We start from the raw sequence: 24934 nt of genomic DNA, 5'->3' as shown, positions 1-24934 counted from the left end.
CTGAGAGACCCAGGTCAGAGACAGGATGACAGAGGGGCCTGAGATTCTGTTCTGGGGAGCCGGTTCTCATCTTAGCTGTGCCACTTGCTGGGTGACCATGGGCCGGTACCAGTGATCGCCAATGAGGGGAGGCTTTGACCCTCAAAAAACATGTTAATGTGTGGAGACATTTTCGGTTGTCACAACTGGTGGGAGGGCAGGGTGCTGATGGCATCTAGTGTGTGGAGACCAGAGATGCTGCTAAACATCCTAAAATGCACGGGACAACCTCCCCGCCCCCAACAATGAATTATCCAGCCTAAGATATTAACAGTGTCAAGGCTGAGAAACCCTGGCCTCCAGGAAACCTCATTTTCCTCATGACTGCCTGATAGAGTTGTTATGAGGATCGAGTGAGATAGTCTCTAAAGGGGATTTAGAAGACACACAGAAGCAATTAGGTTTTAGGAGTCCTTCTCAATGTTCGAGATTAATGTAAAATGAATTGTTATGTATTAAATGTATATGATCAAGTAACACACTAGTGGTGCTATAGAGGCTCCATATCTTATATATTTAATGGTTGAAATGCCCATGTTTCTGATACTTATCAATTCGATGATTTAGCCATTAAACTTGAAGTTTCAAGTTTCAAAAGTGAAATGTATTAGAATTTTCAGGTAAAGCCTAGCATTTGAGGAAGTCTCCATAGGTAACATTCTCTGCCTCTTTTAAAGAGTGTACAAAGTAATATTAAGAATAAAACAAAGTTTTGTGATTGCACAGTGAACTGTGCAGTCACAAAAATCCACAAAACGTTGTCTTGTCTGTGTCAAACATTCTTTTACTTGGGGTAACCAAGACCCTTTCTAAATGAAATGAGAATTCTAATTCTTTTTGCAGATTTCAGCAATTCATGGTAATTTTTGATTTTTTTTCTTTAGAGACCTAGGAAAGGAAAGAAAGGTATTCATTTGAACTGCCTTGATAGAAAGAAAACCCGACCACATTTTCATGACAGAGAGCAAAATTACATAAATATAGTGACTTTCATATTGGCAACTCTTCTATAGTAGTTTAAGACAGACTTAAAAACTTAAAGGTTTAGAGTTCAGAAGTGCAGCCAACGTTTAATCATTGACTTGACTTCTCACAGAGCAGACCCAATTTTATATTCAAAACTTAAGAAATAAACAATGATGGAATTTCTTATTGGCCAGTAGGTAAATTCTCCATTCTGTACATGAAAGCAGGTAACCCAAACATTCTTGAGTTTCAAATTTCAAATTAAAATTTGACCTTATTATTATACTTTTCATTTTTTAGGAGAAGAGTTCATCTTTAACTTGCTTAACTATCAATTACTATAGGTAACGTTAATATAATCTTAATATAAGTACCCTTAGATTTCAGTGACTTTTTTTAATATACAAGGCACTGTGCTAAGTACTGTGGAAGACACTGAGTTTTAAAGCTTGCTTGATCTTCAAGAGTTAACAGTCCAGTTAGGATTCTCAGAGCTGCAGACATAGAGGTTAATGAACAATGCAGGGTAATAAATACCGAGATCGAAAGGGATGGTACATAGTGTAAGAGTTCAGGGAAGAGAAAGATGACCTCCAAGAAGGCTGATAAGAGAGAATATCAAGAAAGAGTGCTAAACAGGGATCTGATGGTGGGCATAGTTTATGGAGAAGACAGGAAGGGGCTTTCTTGGTGTACAGGTTGGTGTTCCAAAAACTAGAGGGACTTGGATTAGACTGGCTGAGCAGTATGTGTCACTGACGTGACAGACATTGTAAAGATGGGATCAGATGGGCAAACCGATCAGGTAAAGTTATGAAGAGAGAGCCTTAAATGCTAGACTAAACTAGTAGTTTCAGAACTATCTATGGTTTTACAGTATGGCCCGTAGACGAGCTGAGCTGATTTTCTTGATGATGTTGTACTTGAAAGTAACTTATTTGGAAGGTCAGAGGTGAGAATAAATTTTTAAATATGCTTCCGAGTCCCACGCTATTATAGAATAGCAAATTACTACATGGTAAATGAAGAGGGGAAAAAACTAAGCTTATGGAGAACATGTGAATAACTGTTCTGAATCTAGGGAGCTCCAGAAATAAAAGGCTAAGCCTTTTCTCTGTCACTAATTTGAAAACTGTCATCCGAATTGGCTAGACTCTTAGGAAGGCAGGACAATTTGCAAAGGCCCTGTGGAGGTGTAAATAGGACTAAATAACCCTCCTCTGTCTGGCTTAGCCTTTGACCAACCCTCCTTGTAAGATGCAAAATTCATCAGACCCTTTGTCCATTCTGTTGTAGATAAACTCTTCTGTTTTGTGACAAAAAAGTAATCCTAAAGGAAGACACATAACGTGAACTTACTTTGCACAAGATGCTGGGTTTTTACTGTAGTCATTTCAAATGAACCCTTATACTAAGAAGCCACCGAAGTTGGCTCCATTTTCCCACGAGGCACCTATACACAATGGTTTGGCTTTCAGAGCTCTAAAACAAACAGAACTTAGTGAAGGAAGTAGTGTAGTGAAGGAGGTAAGTACACATGCTTTGAAATCAGAAAACCCAGGTTTGAATCCCAGTTCTGCCACTTACTAAATGTGTGACTTTGTTCAGCGTTACTTGAGTAACGTTCGATCTTCAATCTTCCCATCTGCAAATAAGAATGATGATAATAGTATCAATATCTACTTTATAGGTGCTTATAAACATTAAATGAAGTAACATATATGAAGTTTGTAGATGGAACCAAATGTCGACAATACACATCAGCTATAATTATTTTCATTATTATTTTTGCCTCAGCCTCAAACTCCCCGAATTACTTACTACCTACTGTGCTGTGGTCTAAAATACCACAATGTACACCATGAAGCGAACCCACAAAAAGCAAAGCAGAGTCAGTATGTTGGATTTGAAACAAGAGGCACAACAAAGCACAGGTCTGGTGCTTTCCTCCATAAGCTCATCTGGTGCACCTAGATGTTTATTTCCACAGCAAGTCCCAGAGACAGTCCATGAGTCACTCAACAAGCATTTAATTGCAGACCCACTATGTTCCAGTCCTTGAACAAAAGATTAACTCAGATCTTAACCCAAAGATTCATAAAAGAACCTCTGACGTTAAGAAACTCACAGTCCAGACTAGTTGTGGGAATAGGGATCTGATTATCTACATTATCATACGATGTAACGTAAACTACAGGAGGCCGGGGTGTTGGTCTGCCGTGTTCACTGCAGTGTCCCCAGCACTTAGGAGGGTGCCTGGCACATGCTGGGTGTTCAATAAGTATTTGTTACACGAATGAAAGAGAGTGGATATTTTTACTAAAAGTGTGCAGGTCTGGGAGCATGAAGTAGAGCTGGGGGGGAGTGAGGAGAAAAGGGGGAGACTTCTTAGATTATAGTAGAAATTCAGAGAAAGCAGATAATCATAAAAGTAATATATATATTAGAACATCAACATGTATTCATTTTTCAATCTTTTGATATAGGCTTATTTTTTTCTTTGAATAATGTCCACTAATCAGAGTTTATTGACTCTTTCTTACATAAACTGTGCATAATCCCTTATGTATGATTTCCATTCATATTTCTTGAGGTGAAGCAAGAAGTTAAAGATAACTCCTGAAATAATCACAGGGCTAAATATTCCTTGATTCTTATGATTCTGCTCCAACTTCTGTAATGGCTTCATCCATGTTTAATCCCATAGTTTTTTTAGAATAAGTACTTCTTTAGAAGGTCTTACCAAAGCATTTGATGCACTTTTCGAGAAAGAGCCCTCTGGCTTTCCTCACTCACGTTTCATCAGTTTATCTGATATTTATTTGAATAACTCCTCACCAAGTGAATGAACAGGTTTGGCAGCAAACACAGCTCCCCTGGTGGGAGCAGAAGCGCCCAGGCACACTAGGCAGAGCTGCTGCCCACGCACCCCAAGTGTGCAGTGGACATCAGCCGGTGTGTCTTACACAGGGAAATAGAATGTTAGTCCAGTGGTCTATTCACTGAAGATTTGTTAAAGAGCATTTCTAGAATATTGAAAGAGTATGTCTTCTTTGAGGGCACAAGGAGTGAGGATGGAAGGACATACAGGCACAGAGGATGACACATCCAGAAGCATCGAGCCATGAGCAGATGTGGCCCTTTGGCATAACTGTGAATAGCTTTCATGACTGGAGCTCAAGATGTCCGTGGAAGATGGCCAAGGGTGAGGCTAGCAAGGCGGGCAGGGATGCAGAGCAGGAGGGAGCATGCAGACTCATCATCATGCGTGGCAACCAGTTTTAAAGACTGCCTTTCAGCAGGTGTGACTTCTGCATTTCCCACATTGTCACGCTTCCCGGCTCACATATTCATGTGGCCTGCCCAGCCTTTGAAAGCACCTGCTTTTGCCGTCCCAGCTTAGAACTTGGGAGATTCTCGGACACTTTCAAGTCAGGAAAGGACTTGATCGGATTTTCATTTTATTAAGATAATTCAGACAGGGCTGTGGACATCGGCTAGGAAGCGGGGAGGAGGGCGTGAAGACGCACATAGCCAGTAGGGAGGTGGTTTAAGGTAAGGGCAGTAGGACTAGAGAAAAAGACAGGGATTTCAGAGAGGCTTCTAAGCGTGTTGGATACACCGAGTGAAGAATAGGAAAGAATCTAGGATGACACACAGATTTCTAGCTTTAGTACTTTAAGAAGGGGTGACATCATTCACAGAGACAAGAAGGAAAAGGTGATGCATTTTGCTGAGTCTGGAGTGTCTGTGGGATAAGCAGGTGGGGATGTAGGGTAGGCAGTCAGAAGTAATGTGTTCCCAGTTTATGGAAATAGGGCTGAGGATGTATGTAGAGCAATCATCACATACAGGGAACAGTCAGAGTCGTGCATGTAGACGTGACGCGTGGAGAGAGCTTAGAAAGAAACAGAGCACTGTAGAGCCCTAGCATTTAAGCAGCAAGTCGAGGAGGCATGTCGAGGAGACTGAAAAGGAGGAGGAGAAACGGGGGAGGGGCAGGGTGGGCTGGGAATCTCAGGGACACTCTCTCAAGACGGAGAACTACAGAAGGAACACTTAGGATTAGGATGGAAAACAACCGGCAAAGGCTTCATCACTAGAAGATCGTATGTGATTAAATAAGATCCCAGGAGCGGAGGAGTGATGGGAAGTAGGGAACTGGAGACAGTTATCCTAAACCATCTTTCTGTTTGTCCACAAAGCTGGTGGGGGATATGAAAGCATTTCAGAGGAGAGGCACTCAGGGGGATTGCTTTGCGCTAAGTGTGAGGAGGCTGGAGAGAGAAAGGGGATTGAAAATACACAGAAGAAAAGAGGAGGAGGGGCAGGAAGAGATGACATCTAGAACACAGGCGGATGGGCAGTATCTCCTCCTCTCTCATTTCCCTCCTGCATTAAGCCCTTACTCACTTCCTCCCCTCAACTGTTGCTGTAATGCGGGAAGTTTGTGTAGAATTAAACTCCTTCATCCTATTTGAAGATCAGCTCCCAGTGTTTTTGTGAAGATGAAAAAAATGAATGAAATCTTTCCCTCTGCTTCTGCCACTGCGGTCCTTCTGCTTTTAGTGACCAGAGAAAGGTTGCTTTCTAAAAAATACCCAGTTAATTTTTTTTTGAACGACAGTTTTGTATGGGGTTTTAGTGTTGTGTTGAAAAGCATCACTGAAGTGAAAAACAATGCTCAAATTACACAAGTAGTCAGTCTGGAATTCAGTTTACTGCAGAGTTGTTCTAAGAAGCCCACCAGGCTCCTGAGACTTTGAACTTTTATGAAATACTAACCAGCCCTCTCTCCCATTCAAAGGTACCACGTTCTCTGTTACAAGTGGTGTGAAGAACCTCCACTGAGCCCTGACACCTGTGCCACCATTTTGGAAAAAGCTGGTCTTGATAACTGGGCTCTTGGAAAAACAAAAGTAATGTTTTCATATAATTTTCAAGAAAAAAATTCATACTTATGGTGGATGTACTGAGAATTACATTTTACAATGATCGAAAATATCATGGCTTTTCATGTTATAGACTCTTTAGCTTAAAATAGGGAAAGAAAATTGATAAAGTCATAACGGTTTCCTTCTTCAGCAGAATTAAACACTTTGCTCTCGTAAAGGTTTCTTTTAAGAAATTCAAGAAAAATATATCTTGAAGAGCTATCCAAAAAAAGATGGAATGGATGAGTCTAGAAAACAGACTTTTATATTTTCTCTATTTTATCAGCACCAAATATAGTCAAAAAGCTGTCGAGAATCATAATGATTTCAATAGGATTCTGTTTTTCTTTATTTTCCTAATTCTCAAATCTGCTTTTGTTGTAAACTTGAAATTTATCCGGAGTGAAATGTTATTACTAGACGCACACTATAGGTGTTTGGATATTGGTGTGTTTATGTATCAGATCTGAGAGCCTGTGAGATCTTAGCTTATTTAATCCCTTAAAGCAGCGGTCCCCAGCGTTTTTGGCACCAGGGACTGGTTTCGTGGAAGACAGTTTTTCCACGGATGGGGGGCGGGGGGAGGATGGCTCAGGCGGTAACGGGAGCGGTGGGGAGCGGTGGGGAGCGGCAGATGAAACTCCGCTCGCTCAGCTGCCGCTCCCCTCCTGCTGTGCGGCCCGGTTCCTCCTGGGGGTCAGGGACCCCTGCCTTAAAGACTGAAGTACAAAATCATAACCTGTTTTGAATATGGAAGTAAGATAGGTGGCTTCTTGGAGAAAGGATGCATTTACTTCTCAGATATCCTCAGAGCATTACAAACAAGATGGGGATAAGGAGATAAACAGGACCAGGTCCTGGGAGTGCACTAAATGTATCACTGGGGGAGGATGGAGAAGAAAATCAAGCTAAGGCAAAGAAGTACTCAGATTGACCACTCAAGAGTAACTGCTTTCAGCTCTTCCATAGACGTAGACTGACATGCCGCACTTGCCAAGAAATCTATATTAGCTGTGGGAAGTGTGGGACAGAATCTTCTTATGTTCAGATGAAAAGTTAGGCCTGTTGATTACCTCTTTTTTATAGAGTAGTGTGTATATGTCACTTCCTATCTCCCAATTTATCCCCACCCCCGCCGCCGATTTCCCCCTCAGTAACGATAAGTTTGTTTTCCACATCTGTGACTCTATTTCTGTTTTGTAAATAAGTTCGTTTGTACCATTTTTTTTAGATTCCACATATAAACAATGTCATATGATATTTGTCTTTCTCATAACTGATTCACTTTGCTGTATAGCAGAAACTAACACAACATTGTAAATCAACGATACTCCAATAAAAATTAGTTTAAAAAAAGAAAAGTTAGGCCTGTAACAATTTAAGGAAATTTTCAGTGTTTATCTTATACGGAGTGTCCTACATATTCAGTAATCCATATTTACTTTAGTATTTAGTAAGGGGAATTCCTGAGCATTACAAAGATATGTTTTTTATTCACACCATTTTCTTTCAGATTCTCACAAAAGTGAATTTTGTCAGGCTGACATCTCATGATTTATGGGCTGAAACACAGGCCTAACTTCAAATGGAGTTTTAACTGGTAAAAAGGCCCTTTGCAGTTCCAGTTTTGCAGGATATTTAAGCAGCATTTTAAAGCTATTTGTATTTTTCCACTTCACCTTTTCCAACTCATTAAGATGGATAAAAGTATTCAATATAAGAACATTCCGAATGCTGTGCAAAAAAAAAAGATGACCTTTTTAGATAGATTGAATTTTAAATGAATTGTCGGCAGTAGAATAGACTAAATATATTAGCATCTAGAGTCCTGTAGAAATTAAAACTAAATTCAATCAAAACCTGTGATGCTTAACCGTTGGCCCTTGGTGCCAGGCTTCTAAGTGCTGAGAGAATTCTACAGTCAGGGTTACCAGGTCTCATGACTCAGCTCTTAAATTTGAATTCAAGTGACTTCTTAGTGGATTCCATAAACTCTCTTTGAGGTGACTTTCATTAGTAAATTTAGCCATTAAAAGAAAAAAAACATACCTTCCTGTTTCCTGGCAGTGGTTGAAAACTCTTAGTTGAGAACAGCTCCGAGCCTTCAGGCTCCCCTGTTGCTCCAATTCATTTTGATTTTAGAATCATCAAAAACCAGCCCTCCTATCTTCACAGTGGCTGCTGGGTCCGGTGAGAAAGTTGTTCATTCTGCATGGGACCCTCTCTCTGCCTTGCTCTATCCACTGACAAAACTGTGAGCCCCTGCAGGGCAGTGCCCCTGGTTTGTTCACCTTTGTGTTCCAGCAGATAAGTACATAGAATAGGTCTCAGTAAACATTTGGTGAATGAACTCCTCTAGCTATAATTGTCCTCTCTCTTACAAATAGATTTGTAAGATTTTTAAGTTTGGGAAGTTTAATTATCTCTTCTTTGAAAAAGCATAAAAAATTAACTTTGCCCAGAGTATCTGATGCTAAAACTTTGATAAAAGAGCTTGGTATCCTCCACTCATATTGGCCTATCCAACAAAACCTAGGTACCTGTTGCAAATAAACAGTATGGTTGTTAAACTATATTCCTTCTCAAAGAGGGGTTTTCTTCAATCATAAAAATCTATAATGTGATAGCAACATCCAAGCCAAAGAAGCAAAAGATAGTGATTTCCAAAATAGAAAAATGTTTAGAATGTAATCTAGTCTTCAGAGCATAGCACATGACTGTTTCACACCTGCACGCCGTAGTTTTATTTGTGTTTTATTTTAATTCTTTTAAGGTGTTCCTTAAGTATTATCATGTGGAACAGTTAAATTTAATGCGAAAGGAAGCCATCGACAAGCTTATTTTGATTCAAGCCTGTGTCAGAGGATTCTTGGGTTCAAGAAGATACCAAAAAATACAGAAGAAAAGGAAAGAGAGCGCTATAATAATACAGTCAGGTAATCACTCAGACCATCTCACTGTGTAACAGAACATAATGCTGTGTTTAGATGTGTGCATGAAATCAAATCTTACTTACCTCCAATTCTTATGTAGCTTTCGTGTTTAGTTCCAAACTCTGTTACCTTGATACTGTCCCTATGCTAAATCTGAATGATTGTTGTAGTGACTGATACTTTTAATATCTGAATAAATGTTTTGTTTTAAAGAAAATAATTTTCAAATTTTCTGTCACAATGAAACACAATTGACGTATTGTGCAAGATACAGCAAGTGACTGAATTAATTTTAGATCTCAAGAATCATATTACTATAACCCATTGGGCAGTAACATTTTCCCTACTTTATTCCAAAGGTTACACTTGCCATAATTTTTGACAACTTAATGAAATCTCACTCTGCTAAAGGGCATCCATTTCTTTCTGTTAACTGTAGGGAAATAATATTTATAATCATATTTCACAAGTTTTTATTAAATGTATTAATAGACTTTGGATTTCACTTTCCATTTTTCTATAAAAAGCTAAATTTAGAACACAGCATGGCTTAATACAATATCTTTCAAAAACTTTTGACTAGATACCCATAACAAACAATGTATTTTACTCTGTAACCCGATATACACACATACTACAAGCACTGCATTCTGATACTTTTCTATTCTGGTTTATTCCATTTAATTTCTAGTTGTTAGATTTGGCCCACTAAATCGATTTTCTGATCCACTATTTATTTGCAAGCTACATTCTGAAGAACACTGATGTGGTGGGCAGAGTAGCTGACTGACATTCAAAAGATTCAGTTCAAGGTCCAGTTCCAATCCGTCAGTCCATAAGAGCTCATCATCATCTTTTGGAATTTTAAGCCCTTCACTTCTCACTGGGACATCAAAAATGCAAACCCTGCAATTTGGGATTTAATTCTTTATCCACAATTCCAAACTTCATAAAACACTGAAAAAAGAGGTTTTCCGTAACTCATTTGGAAGTGAAACATGACCTAATATTCACAGTCCTTTATTCATCCCACTTGGTAAGAATTGTATGTTTTTCTGGAGAAATATTCATGTGTTTGACTATGGAATGCTGATTTACCATGGGGAATTTTACAGAATATATGTTATTTGTTCCAAATTACTTTTCTAAAAATTTTTTTTAAAAAGTTTAAGTCTGAATTCTGAAATATATCTGGCTCCAAGAATAATTGGCCAAAAGGTTCAAACCATATACTTAGATAATAGGGGTTTTCTCCCATGAATAGCTGAACATAGCAGAAATAAAAGAAACATAAGCATTAGCAGATTTTAAGCAAATGGTGAGTACACGTTGTCTTTTTCATCAACTTAGCTCATCTCTATCATTCTGGTTTCATCTTAATACTCCCCTTAATACGAAAGTTACTTCAGTTATTTTCTTGCTAAAGCTTGTCGTCTGGAAGAGTCTTCTAAATGAGTCCCATATTTTTTCGAACCTGTTCTATTTGGAATCTTTAATTTCATTTTCCTCTTTGGCACTGATGGTGAAAAGCCATTTGTTTCTACCCATTGAAGTAATGCTTTTTATTTATTATAATTAACACTGCTCTGGGCCTTATATGTTTCAGCTGCAAGAGGACATCTAGCCAGGAAACAAAGGAAAGAAATTGTTAACACGAAAAACACAGCGGTAAAAGCCATTCAGACTCAAGATCAGGAATTTGACTACAAGAAAAACTTTGAAAATAAAAGGTAAAATAATGTTCATTCTTATGCCATCTTGACAGTATAGATTTTTCACATCTGGAAAGTCACAGAATAAAGTCCACAATGAACAAGATGTGGTACACATATACAATGTAATATTTCTCAGCCATAAAAAGGAATGAAATAGTGCCATTTGCAGAGATGTGGATAGACCTAGAGACTGTCAGACAGAGTGAAGTAAGTCAGAAAGAAAAAAACAAGTATCATATAATATTGCTTATATGTGGAACCTAGAAAAATGGTACAGATGAACTTATTTGCAAAGCAGAAATAGAGACCCAGATGTAGAGAACAAACTTATGGATACCAAGGGGGGAAGGAGGGGTAGGATGAATTGGGAGAATGGGATTGATATATATACCCTACTATGTATGAAATAGATAACTAATGAGAACCTGCTGTATAGCACAGAGCACAGGGAACTCTACTCAGTGCTCTGTGGTGACCTAAATGGGAAGGAAATCCAAAAAACCAGGGGAGATATATATATATAGCTGATTCACTTTGCTGTACAGTAGAAACTAACACAACATTGTAAAGCAATTATATTCCAATAAAACTTAAACAAATAAAAGTCCACAGTCTTTCTCATACCTAACCAGGTTCCTGACAGTGATGCATCAAATGTCAGCGACACCCCGTGGCCACTTTTGTGTTCTTTATCCTATTTGAGAGTTTGTTGTCATTTCACTCAGATGACCACACATTCCTCCTCAAAGAAGATCTTATCTTCAAGTTAAGGGGAAATCATTCCAACTGTCCTTTCAAAAGGGTATTAATAAAGGAACAACTGTGAAATTTTGGCCAACGTATCATGAACAAGATCATGAACGATAGCAGGGACACTGCTTTTCCTTGAATTTTGTAAGATATTTTCTGTGATCCGTAGACTTAGAGCTTATCAAAGTACAGCACGCAACCTAGTGAACATACCCTGCTTACTTACTGTTCTCAAATGTAGATATAGTTTCCCCATCTCCTTACTGTAGGTACTTTGTTTGGAAAAGGACATATCTTTTTTTTTTTTTAATTTCCTATTTAATCTTAATGTCTTGAAGCTGAAACAAATTTAACAGCCAGTGGTTTTTCACCATTGTATATAAAATTGCTAGTTTACAAGAGAACATGACACTTTAATAAAATGTAAAACTAAGTAACCAACGTTTTTCATGTCTCTAAAAAGCAAAATGACTTCTTAAAGAAACAAAAGGCTACCAAGAGATTCAAAGGTTTCTGCTGAGTTACAATACGTTTTAATAATTTAGGGACTCGATGAGCGTGTTTTTAAATGTATGCCCTCACTAACTGAACACCCAACATTATGTTTGTTCCTACATCTAGCTTTTTATTATTTTAGCTCTTCTCAAATCTTTCAGAATTGTGACAAATACTAACAAATGATGGCTATCACAGAACATTATGAAAGAGGAAAATGTGTTTTTTTTCCTTGTCTTCTTAATGTAATAAATGTACTATAATCATCTTTTCGCACTACTCTGTACCCTCTGCTACTTTTGGAAGAAATACAATCCTGAACGAAGCAAAAAAGATAATTTCTTGGAAAAGGACATATCTTGAAGTGATTAAATACCTAGGATTTTGATACCTCAGTAAGTGAAATTATGCTAGGATATTTCTCACTCTAATTTGAAGCTAGTTTTCTCATTATTTCAGTAGCCATCACAGTTGTCACTAGAGAGGACATTTTGGGGGAAATACTCAATTATTGTGACTTGATAAGTTTTTATTTTGAGCTTCTTTGTCCCTTTTGCTTTTCTCCCAACATAATATAACATGTGCTATTGCCAAACAAGGTAATAAACTCTAGTTTAGTATCATATATTCCGATGCAATATATTTTACACAGGGAATCTTTTGTGAAGAAACAGACAGAGAATGCAGTCTCTACTAATGAAACAGTCATTCCAGCTCCAAATAACAAGGGGAATACATCTGTAGTGAAGACTTCTACTTTCAAAGCTGAGGGGGAATCCACGAATGCTATGGAAAGTAACAACAGAGGATATCAGACCCCGAAAAAAATGAACAATGTGTATGAGGAAGAGGCTAAGCAAGAATTGTATCTGGTGGGGGACCCTTGGGCAGAAGTAAACACCAATAAGAAGTATATGAAAGACTTGGAAGAAAATAGTAAGATAAGGAAAATGGAAAAGGAGGACACTGTGGTCCAGAATTATTATCAGTGCTACACAGAGGAAAGGAATTTCGAAGACTCAAAAGCAGCATATCTAGAAAGGAAGGCCATATCAGAAAGGCCAAGCTACCCAGGACTTTGGTTAGCACAGGGGACCTCAGCTCCTAAGCAGCCTTCTTTTAAAAAAACTTTAGAACCTAGTCTTAGCCACAGGTCGGTTTGCCAAGATGCAAATAGCAAGGAAAAAGAAAAGAAGATGTCCGTGGTCACCCAGAATGCCCCAGTATGCAGTCATCAGAGGAACCCTGTGAGGCATGGGATGGTCCAAGAGAGGCAAATCGAACCGGCAATGCAAGCCCAGGAAAAAGAAGACAAAGCAGCGGTGTTCATTCAGAGCAAATACCGGGGCTACAAGAGGGGGCAGCAGTTAAGGAAGGACAGGATGTCTTCTTTTAAAAATCAAAAAGCGGTTGCAACACCAACAGAAGTAGCAAGAAATACTCACACTTTGTATTCCCATCCCGCAAAATTTGAGGAATACTGTAACATCAGGATGAAGAGTGATAGAGACTCAAAAGCAATTTCAGAAAAAGAAGCATGTGATCTGGCAATTTTTTCAAAACAGGTATGTAAACGAACAGATTTGTTTACTAGTACAGATCTCTGGGAACTCCACGATAACCGAGTTAAACAGACAGTTGATAACTGATATATTGTTTCATCTGTTTTGATGAGATTGCAAACCTTTTCAATAAAACATGTCAGGGACAGTGCCATTTGAATAGCCATAAATTTTGTAAACAAATTTCTATGATAAAAATAGTATAAAATGCGGTGGAAATCTTGTGTAATAAGGAGACTAGTCATTGGTTTATACAGCCTACTAAAACGCTGGCATTTGACAGTGCAAATTTCCATGTATCTGAGATCTTCCATTATAGCTGAAAAAAAAAGTTTTCAAAATCCTCTTAAAGTCTATGCTTTCTGTACCCCAAATTTTGAGAAGACATAATTAGGTATCAGAATCAGATGGTAGCATTACTGAGCATATATGCAATGAAGATGACAGTCTATATGTTCCGTCATGGCCATGAGGAACCATCAAGAAAAGCCACAAAGGAAAATTCCCTCTTGGAGAATATCTCGTGCTATTGGTAGGCGTGTTTCAGCTGTTTCTAGAAGGGGCAGTCAGCTTTAGGGCTTCTCCCAGGTGTACATGGAACTCTGATAAATTAGTGCTATGGAGAGATCACAGGCCCCTGTCCCTGCCCCACTCTGGCTCTTTCTCCTTTCTAGGTGTTTGACCTTGAGAAAATCACTTTATGTGTCAGCACCCTTATTTTGTCCTGTGTAAAGTGAAGGATTTTCACTAGGTGGCCTCTAAAATGCATATTATAAATGAATATGTATTATCAGGGTAGTCAATAGTGTTTGAAATCATAGAAGAAATGTCATAATGGGTTCAAAGAAGGATCACCTATTACTGTTGAGTCTCTAAACTCTGCCTTTTGTCTGACGGTGGCTAAGCTCCCAAGAAACACAATAACTGCCCTTGGACACCCCCTGACTGTTACGAGTGTGGCCCAAACATCTCCAACCCCTAGCTGGTCATAGATCTGCCATTGTTTTATTTAGTCCCTTCCTGTTCTACTTTTTTTTTAAGCACGTGGAAATATTGAGTTTAATATACAGGCAGTCCTTCCCTTCCTTGTGATAAATCTGCTCACTCTAAAGACCAAAGCAGAGATTAGGACCCTGACCTGCCAAGCAACTGCCACATTCAGGAGATGTAGAATCGCCTGGCATCCACCTACAGCTGGCAAAACCACCGTGGGAGTGGATTCAGTACTCCCCGGGAGCAGAGCTAGAGGCAGAAGAGCAGGAGCCCCACCTTCAACCTTGCAGGGCAGCCGTGTTAACAGACAAGGTAGAGGCAGAGGGGCCAGGATGGAAAGAGGAACCAGAAGAGAGAGGGTAGCGCTGAAGTCAGGCGAAGAAGCCTGGACAGGAAAGGAGGGAGGTCCACACAGTCCCAGCCAGCAGAGGGGCTCCTCAGGGTCAAAGCAGAAGAGCCGCGGCAGCAGAACGCGAAGGATGGAAGCCAGATCTTAGGGGCCCTGGGCGGGAGTTACCAGGAGAGAGTGCTTCTGGAGGGTCATATGTTGGAGGAAGCCAGATCTTAGGGGCCCTGGGCGGGAGTTATCAGGAGAGAGTGCTTCTGGAGGGTCATGTGTTGGACAGTTTTGAATGGAAGATGTGAGATGGGCAAGTAGCGCAAAGGGGGAGGTTTTGTCAAGTGAGGACTTTGTCCGACCTTGGTACGGGGTCAGGGTGAGCCCTGGAGAAGAAGTACATGAGAGCCCCAGGGGGAGCGGTTCAGGAATTGACCAGACCCCAGTGTACCTTGGAGCTCACTGAATTCTCTACCTTGATTTAATCTGATATGTGACCTTCTTTTTAGATAACAAAGCTATCTGAAGAATATTTCATTCTGCAGAAAAAACTGAATGAAATGATTTTGTCACAGCAACTGAAGCCTCTTTATCTGGGTGTCTATCCTTATAAGCCAATTACTAGACGAGTTTCTTCTCAGCAGTGCATTTCAGGTAAAGATGGGTAGAGTTGGAACTTCCCGAAGGGACAGGCAAAGCCAGATACTTTGTTTATTAGTTGCCCACCTTTATTCTATAGCAGATTTGAGGTGACAATGTTCTGTCTTGGCAAGAGCCTTCATTTTATTTCATTTTTTATAAGTAGATACACACTTTTCCAGAATGTTCCACATACCCCCTACCTTTTTTGATTTCATTCTCCTCTTCTTTTCTTTTCTTTTTTTTTTTTGCGGTATGCGGGCCTCTCACTGTTGTGGCCTCTCCGGTCGCAGAGCACAGGCTCCAGACGCGCAGGTTCAGCGGCCATGGCTCAGGGGCCCAGCTGCTCCGCGACATGTGGGATCTTCCCGGACCGGGGCACAAACCCGTGTCCCCTGCATCGGCAGGCAGATTCTCAACCACTGCGCCATCAGGGAAGCGCTCCTCTTCTTTTCTTTTTCTTTTCTTTTTTCCCTTTATATACACTTTAACTAGAACTTGGCATATGACGCCAAAAGGGAGTAGAAAGGGATGGAGTTGGGGGAGGTTGGGGAGCAGGGTGCAGTTTGGATAAGCAGGAGCAAACAAGTGAAATATATCTGTTCCTTCTGTCAAAATCTGTATGTTAAGTAGAAGGTGCAAATCTCCTTTCAGATGCACAAACCCAGATGCACTATTAAATTTTCTTCTTATCAGCCTAAGTCACTGTCTGCCCACATTCACTAAACTGGTGGCGAATTCAGACTCAGGAATTATCAGACCTTCCCTTCCCCAGGGCTGTGCAAGGGCCCCGGGGCCTTATATAGCCACCAAAGGATCAGGTAAAGCCTGTAGTCACTAGTTAGTTGCCCACAGGTACTGCTGTGACCCTCATCTCCTAGCTGGCCTCACGATCTCTACAAGTCGCGAGGCTCTGCTGCTCCCATTCGCGCAGGAGACGCTGGGAAGCGGGTGTGTCAGGAGTCTTACCAGGTTCGCACACGCTCCCAGTAGCCCTCCTCCCTGCAGCCTTACCACCTCCCCAGGGGCGGCCACCCATGGCCCTGCTGGGCCCTGTCTGGGAGAATCTGCATTTATTTTCCTTTGGTCCTTATTTCTCGGAGGCCCTCGCCCGCTCAGGGCACCAGGCCCCACCTCTGCAGTGAGTTTGGCTGTTACCAAAGGCAGGACCACTGCTAACCTCAGGCAACTTCCCTGGAAGTCCCTTAGGCAGGGAAGGACTAAGATGAGCTCGGCTATTTGTCTGATATGGGAAGAAGGAAAAATAGTTTAATGTTTCAATCAGTTATCCTGCCACATTGTTTTCAAGACTTGTGTGAAGCTTTAAAAACAGCAACAACAAAAAACACTGCCACGAAGTGTCCACCCTTCCCAGCCCTGCTGCTCCCAGGCCCTGGCCCAGACCTCGTGACGTGAAGAAGCAGCTTGGCAAGTCAGAGTCCGGAGGCCCATTAGTTTGAATGCCACCGATGCCCCCTGCCCAGAGGCCTGCTGACCGGCAGAGCAGAGAGGGGCTCGGGGGCTTCAGCCTCCCTCGTGGCTGTGTGCGCAGAGGCCCTGGTGAAGGCGGGGCAGTGAGGTGCTGGAGGGAGCTTCCGGGTAAGCAGCTCAGCCCAGGGCTCAGCAGGAAGCAGGGGGTGGAGGGGTGCCGCGGACGCTTCCCGGAGGGGAGTGGAGGCCGCCAGTGTTTTGCCACGACCTGCACTTCTGACCATCCAGGGACCTGTGTGTGTGTCGTGTGTCGTGTATGTGTGTTTACTGAAAACGCTTTAAGGTGCACAGCGTGGTGATTGGAGGCCCACATACATGGCGAAATATGACTGCAGTCAAGCTAATTAACATATCTTCTTCACACATAGTTGCCTTTTTTGGCATGTGTGTGATGAGAGCACCTGGAATCCACTCTCCTAGCACATTCCCAGGATTCGGTACCATATTATTACCTGTAGTCACTGTGCTGTACATTGGATCTCTAGACTTATTCATCCTGCACACCTGCAACTCTGTCCCCTTTGACTAACATCTCCCTGTTTCCCCCGCCTCCCTGCCCCTGGTAACCACCATTCTGCTCTCTGCTTCTAGTGTTTGACTTTTTTAGATTCCATGCATAAGTGAGACCATGAGGTTTTTCTTCTTTCTGCACCTGGCTTATTTCACTCAGCGTAATGTCCTCCAGGTTAATCCATGTTGTCCCAAATGGCAGGATCTTCTTTAAGGCTGAATAATATTCCTCTGTGTGTGTGTGTGTGTGTGTGTGTGTGTGTGTGTGTGTGTATCACATCTCCTTTGTTCACTCATCTGTTGCTGGACACTTAGGTTGTTTTCCCTATCTTGGTTATTGTGAATAATGTAACAGTGAACATAAACGTATCATGTAAGGTACTGATTTCATTTTGGGGGGATATATACCCAGAAGAGAGATTGCTGGATCATATGGTAGCTGTATTTTTAGTTTTTTCAGGAATCTCCATATTCTTCTCCATAATGACTGAACCAATGCACCTTCTCACCAAAGGTGTACAAGGGTTCTCTTTTCTCCACATCCTCTCGCCAGCATTTGTTTCTCTTGTTTCTTTGATAATAGACATCCTGATACCTGTGAGGCGATATCTCATTGAGATTTTGATTTGTATGAAAGCACTCTTTCATATACTGTTGGCCATTTGCATGTCTTCTTTGGAAAAATGTCAATTCAGGTTGTTTGCCAATTTTTTAATCTGGTCGCTTGGTGTGTGTGTGTTTGTGTGTGTTTGGCTGTTCAGTTGCATGAGTTCCTTATTTTGGTTATTTGGATATTGTCTGAAATATATCCAATATGTGGTTTGCAAATATTTTCCCTATTCTGTAGGTTGCCTATTATATCTTGTTGATGGTTTCCTTTGCTGTGCAGAAGCTTTTTAGTTTGATGTAGTCCCACTTGTTGATTTTTGCTTTTATTGCCTGAGCTTTTGGTATCATATCCAAAATATTACTAGCAAGGCCAACGTCAAGAAGGTTTTCCCCTATGTTTTCTTCTAGGATTTTTATGGTTTCAGGTCTTACGTTTAAGCCTTTAATCCATTTAGAGCTGATTTTCTTGTATGGTGTAAGATGACTCCAATTTCATTCTTTTGCATGTGGATATCCAGTTTTCCCAGTGCTATTTATTCTTTCCCCATTATGTATTCTTGATGCCCTTGTCAAAATTAGTTGACCATATATACTTGGGTTCATTTCTGGGCTCTCTATTCTGTGCCATTGATTTATGTGCCTGTTTTAATGCCAGTACCGTACTGTTTTGATTACTTTAGCTTTTTATTTAGCTTAAAATCAGGAAGTGTGATGCCTCCACTCTTCTTCTTTCTCAAGATTGCTTTGTCGGGGACTTTGAAAAGGCCTAAAAGCAGCAGAACTTTACTAGAAAGTCAAAATAGTTCACTTCATTCTTTAATGAAGGCCAGCCTGGCCAACATCTGAATTTTCCCCTGTCCCTGAGAGTAGCAGAGGAAGTGCCTGAGAGAGGGCCTGAAGTGGCCTGAAGACACAGAGGGGTCTGGGCAGAACTGACAACCCAGAACCAAGTAGGAAGGGAGGACACTGGGAGATGCAGTGGCCCGGGGAGAAAACAGAAACCCAGAATGACTTAAGTTTTCTCAGAAGACACTAAGAAAATGGAAAGCAACTGAGTTTAACTAGGATTCGTTAACAGTAACGTCATGCTAGAAAATCGAAATGAGCACTAAGAGGGAGGAATTAAGTCGAGTTTTAGGAAGATCAAGTGACATTTTTGTACATCTGAACTGTTGTACATTGTGACCACTTAACCCAGATGAAGTGGTGGCTGAGACAGTCAACAGTCTTAAGCAAAGGTTAGTCGGTAGATGACCTGCCAGGCGGGTGGACGCGTGCATGGTGACTGAAGCCGTTGAGTAGATGAGATCGTCCAGGAAATCCACCTACGGTGAGAAGAGAAGAGAACCAGAGCGTGAGTCTAGACATGTACGGGTCAGGTAGAGAGGACCCAGCAAAGAGGACCAACCAGAGAGGTGGGAGCCCAGGGAGCCCAGTACTTCAGAAGCCACAGGAAGAGGGTTTTAAAGATGTTATGCAGGATGAAGCTGACAGAGCAAGTGGGGAGAGAACTATAAAATATCCATTGAATCTCCTATATGTTAACAGTTACTTACAACTTCCCCTAACGTTTGTGAATAGACACAAAGGGAAAGGGGGATGCTGATAATCACTGTGCTACTTCTGGGAGATTCACCCTCCGATATCTGCCGGGTTTTGTTATTAGGTGTAGTCTGTGTTCAGATATTTTAATGATCTAGGCAGCTTTTTAAAAAATTTCTTGAATAGTTTATAAAAGTTCACAGTAAATATAGTTCAAAGAATTCAAACTGAGGTCACAAATTGGGCCAGATATTGCTTGGTCAATATTTAATCCCTGCAAGGGATCTAGATTCATTATGGTACCTTTGGATGTGCTTATTTACCTCAGGAAAATCAAACTCCATCCTAAATTTCTCTGTAAACCAGCCTGGGTTTGCCAATCTTCTGACCACATTTAAACCAAGAATTTCCACCACCTGTTCCCTTTTCCTCCAATTCTAGTGATTTTCCCAGTTATACTTACATACCTTCAGACATCACAAACCCCACACAGGTATTCAGATGCACTTATAGGAGGGAGTAAATTAGCAGTACCACGGTCCATGTTTACTTATCCTCAAGTTATTTCATGTAGATTGGTTTTGTCTTCCTCAGTCAGATTTTCAACCCTTGCCAGCAGGACCATGCCATGTACTATATATTCATTTTTCTGTTACCCTAGCACACTTATTCATCACACCGTAGACATTTAATAATGGCTTATTAATTGGCTGGAAAGCTGTTTCATTTCCTCCAAGAATTATATGTGGAGCAAAGTACAGTGGGCAGTGGAGCAAAGATTTAAAAGTTTTGTTTTTATTAAAACAAAAAAATGTCACATTACATTCTTTAAATGTTTATTTGCTTCTGTATGTTGTATGCTTTTAAACTTCTGGTCAGGGAAGGCCTTACATTGTAGAAGGCCTACTGTACAGAGGTCCTGTCTCCCTGGATCATCAGAATTGCTAAGCCCACAATTTGGAACCTCGCCGTGCAGGCAGCTGCCAGCCCCTGCAGAGGCACATTTAGCCGATACGCTGTGGAACCTGCCAGCCGGGGTTCAACAGGCCATCGCTGCAGCACTGACCTTCCTGGCAAACCATACCTCCCCAGGAAGACTTTCACTTGGAAGACCAAATCAAGCTAGTTTACAAATAACTATGTCACTAAAGTAAGCCTAATAGTCACCTGAAACTTTCCTTATCTCATGCTTCTCAAAAATCTACGGGCATCTTCAAATAATTGCTACGCCCAACTTCGTTATAACAACTCAATCAGCCTTAGCTGGATTACGTAAAGTGACCTGGGAAAGCTTCTTACCTATTCTGAGGAAAGCCCTAGACCTAGAGGGCTGAGATAGGGAGGGTGGGAGGGAGGCTCAAGAGGGAGGGCACATGGGGACATATGTGTGCATATGGCTGGTTCACTTTGGTGTACAACAGAAATAACATGGTACTATGGAGCAGTTATGCTCCAATGAAGATCTATTAAAAAAAAAAAAGTACAAAAGCAAATTTTTTCTAGAGGTCACTTTGAAAATTCACCAGGATATTCTAAGTTATAATCATGCCTAATGGTCGTGTGGTGAAAACAGTGAAGGGGCCAGTAATATATCTTGAATGTATGGTTATCTGGTGGTTCAGCTTGATTTAAAGACAGATTAAGAGAAAAGGAGCACAGAATCGGCCTGGGCTGGATACCTGTTGGCATTGAGTGATGTGTGCAGACGGGGAGGTTCATTCTGCTATTCTGTCCTTTTCTACTCTTGTGAATGTTTGAAATTTTCTATAATAAAAGATTAAACAAACAAAAAAAGTAAGCCCTAGAAAATGTGGATAATGAGAATAATGAAGTTTTCAACTTTATTTTAACAAGCTGTAACCTTATTTTATAAGGTTCTCTCTCTGTGAGACATATTTTTTAATGTGGGAAAGTGTCGAAAGTAAAGTAATGGCCAAGTGAAAACTGAGGAACTAATTAAGAAGTTTAAAAATAAAATTAGGTAAGTACACGAACTGCTTGTTTTATATCTTTGTTTTGATAATAATCATTATAAATTGAAATTGATAGGAGTTAACTGCACCTGCATTTTCACTGAGAGGAATTTAGTACAGGATTTATATAACTAGAGTGCGGCCACCCGATCACAGAGCCTATGCTGTTGTATTCAGAAGTATACGATGACATCGCATTATTTCACTTTGAATAATGTGCGGAGTTGCTCCTTTGGGGGGAGGGGGCGTTTCTTCTTAACTATGGTGCACCTGGCAATTGTGTTGGCCTCTGTGAAGGAAGAAAAAGATTAATTGTAGGATAAATATACCCTAGTAACACAAAAGCATATTTTCTTTCTCTCTTTTTACAAAGAAGCTGTGACTGTCCACCAGGCTGTAATTTTTTTAATGGGCTGCAAGGCTAACAAATCAGGACATCATGAGAATTCCCATGCTTCATTTACATAATACCATCGGTAAATTCAACTCTAAATCAGAGCAGCCCCTTGCCATGCATGCATACAGTAGATATAATGAAAATGCTTTCAGAGTAAATGTCAGAAGAAAAGAGCCATCTATTTATTTCTGAATTCTTATGGCACCTAGATTCATGCAGTAGTCCTAACATTTTCAGTTATTATGGTGCAGATTTGGTATTTGTTGTAAGGTATGCCTGTCCATTTACCATTGTAATGCTGGCCCTAGAAATGCATTTTGCAAACTACCCAAGAATATGTCTGCACGTGTACCTGTAAACATATTTATATCCATGTGAAGACCAGGTAGCTCAAATAATGTTGGGTCACATACTTTATAGGAATTTTTTTTTTCATTAAGAGTAGAAAGTAAAGAGAGATCAGAAGTTATATTGCTTTTCCTCCCAACATACCTCTGATGATCACTTATCTTCTTACATTTATTTGCTACTATTCTCTCTTCATAAGAAATAATACTAATTCCCCCCAAATCTTTCAAAAAACGACAACCTTCAGTATCCAAAAACAAATGATTTTATTTACAACCTTACAATTCAGTGAGTATCATTTATTTTTAGCATTTCAGTTGTATTAAATACTAACCATAAAAGCAGTTTGCCATACATGGGTTTACACTCTGAATTATCAAGTGTAAATTATTGATTTTGATGAGTTAACTGACTTAATTCCAACAGAACAGTTGACCTAGAAACATTAAATGGAAATAGTTAAATTTTTTGCACTCAAATTATTTCTTCTCATTCCACAATTTTTATCTATTCTAAGCTACAGAGAACACGGAGCTGCCATGGAAGCAGGAGGGCAATGAACAGTATATTTCCCCCCAACTTCCCATTAAATTTCTGATTTAAAAAATGCACGAAAAAAAGACTAACCATGTCCTCATCAGAGGAAACAGTTTTTTCTTTACATATTTTGACATCATATTACTTAGCTACGAGATCAGTTCAAAGGGAAATTACATAGCATATTTGACAAAATAATATAGTCAACAAGGTAAATTCACATGGAGTTTATAATTTCATATCACATAGAGAAAATACCTTCTTAAATATCTAGTGTATTTTTAAATTTTTCTTACAGACATACTGGGCTAGTCCATAAACTCCCAAATATCAGAACTGAACCAGATTACATTTTCTGACCATGATGCAATTGAGATAGAAGTGTAAAAATAAGTCTTAAAATTAAGAATCAGTATGAGATCTGAGGTGAAGCAATTATAATTAGAGTTCTAAGTTATTTCAAAATAATAAAAATGAGAATAGCTATATATAAAAACTATGAATGTAATGCAACCAGATCTACATTCATGGGAAAATTCAGATCATTAGATGTTTTCATGATTAACTGAGAGAAAATAATAAAAAAAGGATGTAAAGTAAGATTTCTTTTTTTTAAAAAAAAAAGGAGAACAAGTATTTTTCAGCCCCAGGAAAAACACAAAAAGAGAAATAATTTTGATAAGACAGAAATATACCAGATATGTAAATGAAGCTAAAATAGTATTTTTTGAAAATAAAACAAAATAGACTAATTACCTAAAAAAGAAGCCACAAAAAAATAAGAACAGTATTATAATAACTATAGTTGATAGTATTAAAATCTTGGCATGCTATGAATGCAGTCAATTTCACAGAGACAAATATGAGGCTAAAGTATAAATTTCCGAGAAGACGTAGTCAGTACGATGATGTGTCTGTCAAAGAATTCCCTGAAAAAAGTGTTCCAGGAACTCACAGTGTTTTAGACAAGTGCATTCAAAATTCATGGAACAAGTAATTTCCACAGTGTGCGATCTGCTTGGGAGAAAAAGAAAAATACAGAAAGTCACCTATTTTATGAAGATCATCTACCCTAGAAGCAAAGTCTGACAAATAACCTTTTAGGAAGAAGGAAGGGAGAGGAGGGAGAAAGGAGAGAAAAAGAAGAGGAAAGCTATGGATCAATCTCAGGGATTTAGAGGTAAAACTCCGAAGTATAGTACTAGCTAATTGAATGCATACTACATTAAAAGACTATCCAAATAACACATATCAATATAACATAATATCCAAAGTTCAAAAGAAAAAAGCCATCTTGATAAATGCTAAAACAGTTTTCAATAAAATCTAACACTGAGTCCTAATGAAAAGCGAAACTCTTAATTAGAAATAGGAGATTCTTTAGCAATATAAAGAGTATATTTCTTAAATCAATTGTCAACATCATAATAATGGTAAAACACTGAAAGCAGTTCCTTTAAAAAGCAGGATGAAGGTAAGGATGCTAGTAACAACATTTTTTTACGTTATTTATTTGGGAATTTCTAGCTGAAGCAATAGGACAGCAACAGAAGTTTCTGAAAAGCATGATTATTGAAAAGAAGAAGATAGGATTATAGGAGTATTAGCAGACAACATGAATTTTGACAATAAAAATGCAGAGAATGAACCAAAATAATGATTGGTACTTGTAAAAGAATTCAACAAAGATACGTAGCTTTCCTATAATAATTTATAATGGGAAAAGAACATATTGGAAATAAGAGCAAAAACAAATAGAATACCTTGAAATAAAGTTAGCAAGAAAACCACAGAAAGATAAAAAAAAAAAAAAAAAGAAGAGGTGGACAGTGGAGTGGAATGACCCACTGTGTTTCTGGATTGAAAGATAAGAAAATGTAAACATATTCTAAAGTTGATTTCTAGGTTAAAAAAGTTGTGTTCAATTTCTATGAGATTTTCTTTAGAACTTAATGTCCCTAGATATCATTTGTAAATTTCAGGAAAAAAGAATAATTATAAGTGAGGTCTTGCCTTTTAGATGGTAGGACAAATAATATAAAGCTACCATTAAAACCATATGCCTCTGTTATGAAAATCAACCACAGATTAATGGAACAGAGCAGATAGCCCTAAAATCGACTGTAGTATTTATAAAAACCTGTCCCCAAAAGATATACAGCAA

At 39.5% G+C, this 24934-nt stretch overlaps 1 protein-coding gene across 1 annotated transcript in view; it reads left to right on the top strand.

The window, feature by feature from the left end:
- The window catches only part of MYO3A (myosin IIIA), a 182192-nt gene that overhangs the window by 135724 nt on the left and 21534 nt on the right, over positions 1–24934 (top strand). Inside the window, exons 27-31 of the mRNA XM_024765514.1 lie at positions 5813–5924; positions 8713–8875; positions 10479–10602; positions 12485–13397; positions 15234–15378. Coding sequence (XP_024621282.1) covers positions 5813–5924; positions 8713–8875; positions 10479–10602; positions 12485–13397; positions 15234–15378 — 1457 coding nt within the window. The remainder of the gene's footprint in view (positions 1–5812; positions 5925–8712; positions 8876–10478; positions 10603–12484; positions 13398–15233; positions 15379–24934) is intronic.

The sequence above is a fragment of the Neophocaena asiaeorientalis genome, unplaced genomic scaffold (genome assembly GCF_003031525.2).
Source record: "Neophocaena asiaeorientalis asiaeorientalis breed wild unplaced genomic scaffold, Neophocaena_asiaeorientalis_V1.1 scaffold217, whole genome shotgun sequence".
Lineage (NCBI taxonomy): Eukaryota > Metazoa > Chordata > Mammalia > Artiodactyla > Phocoenidae > Neophocaena > Neophocaena asiaeorientalis.
The sequence above is the reverse complement of the archived record's forward strand: the minus strand, read 5'-3'. Positions and strand labels throughout refer to the sequence as shown.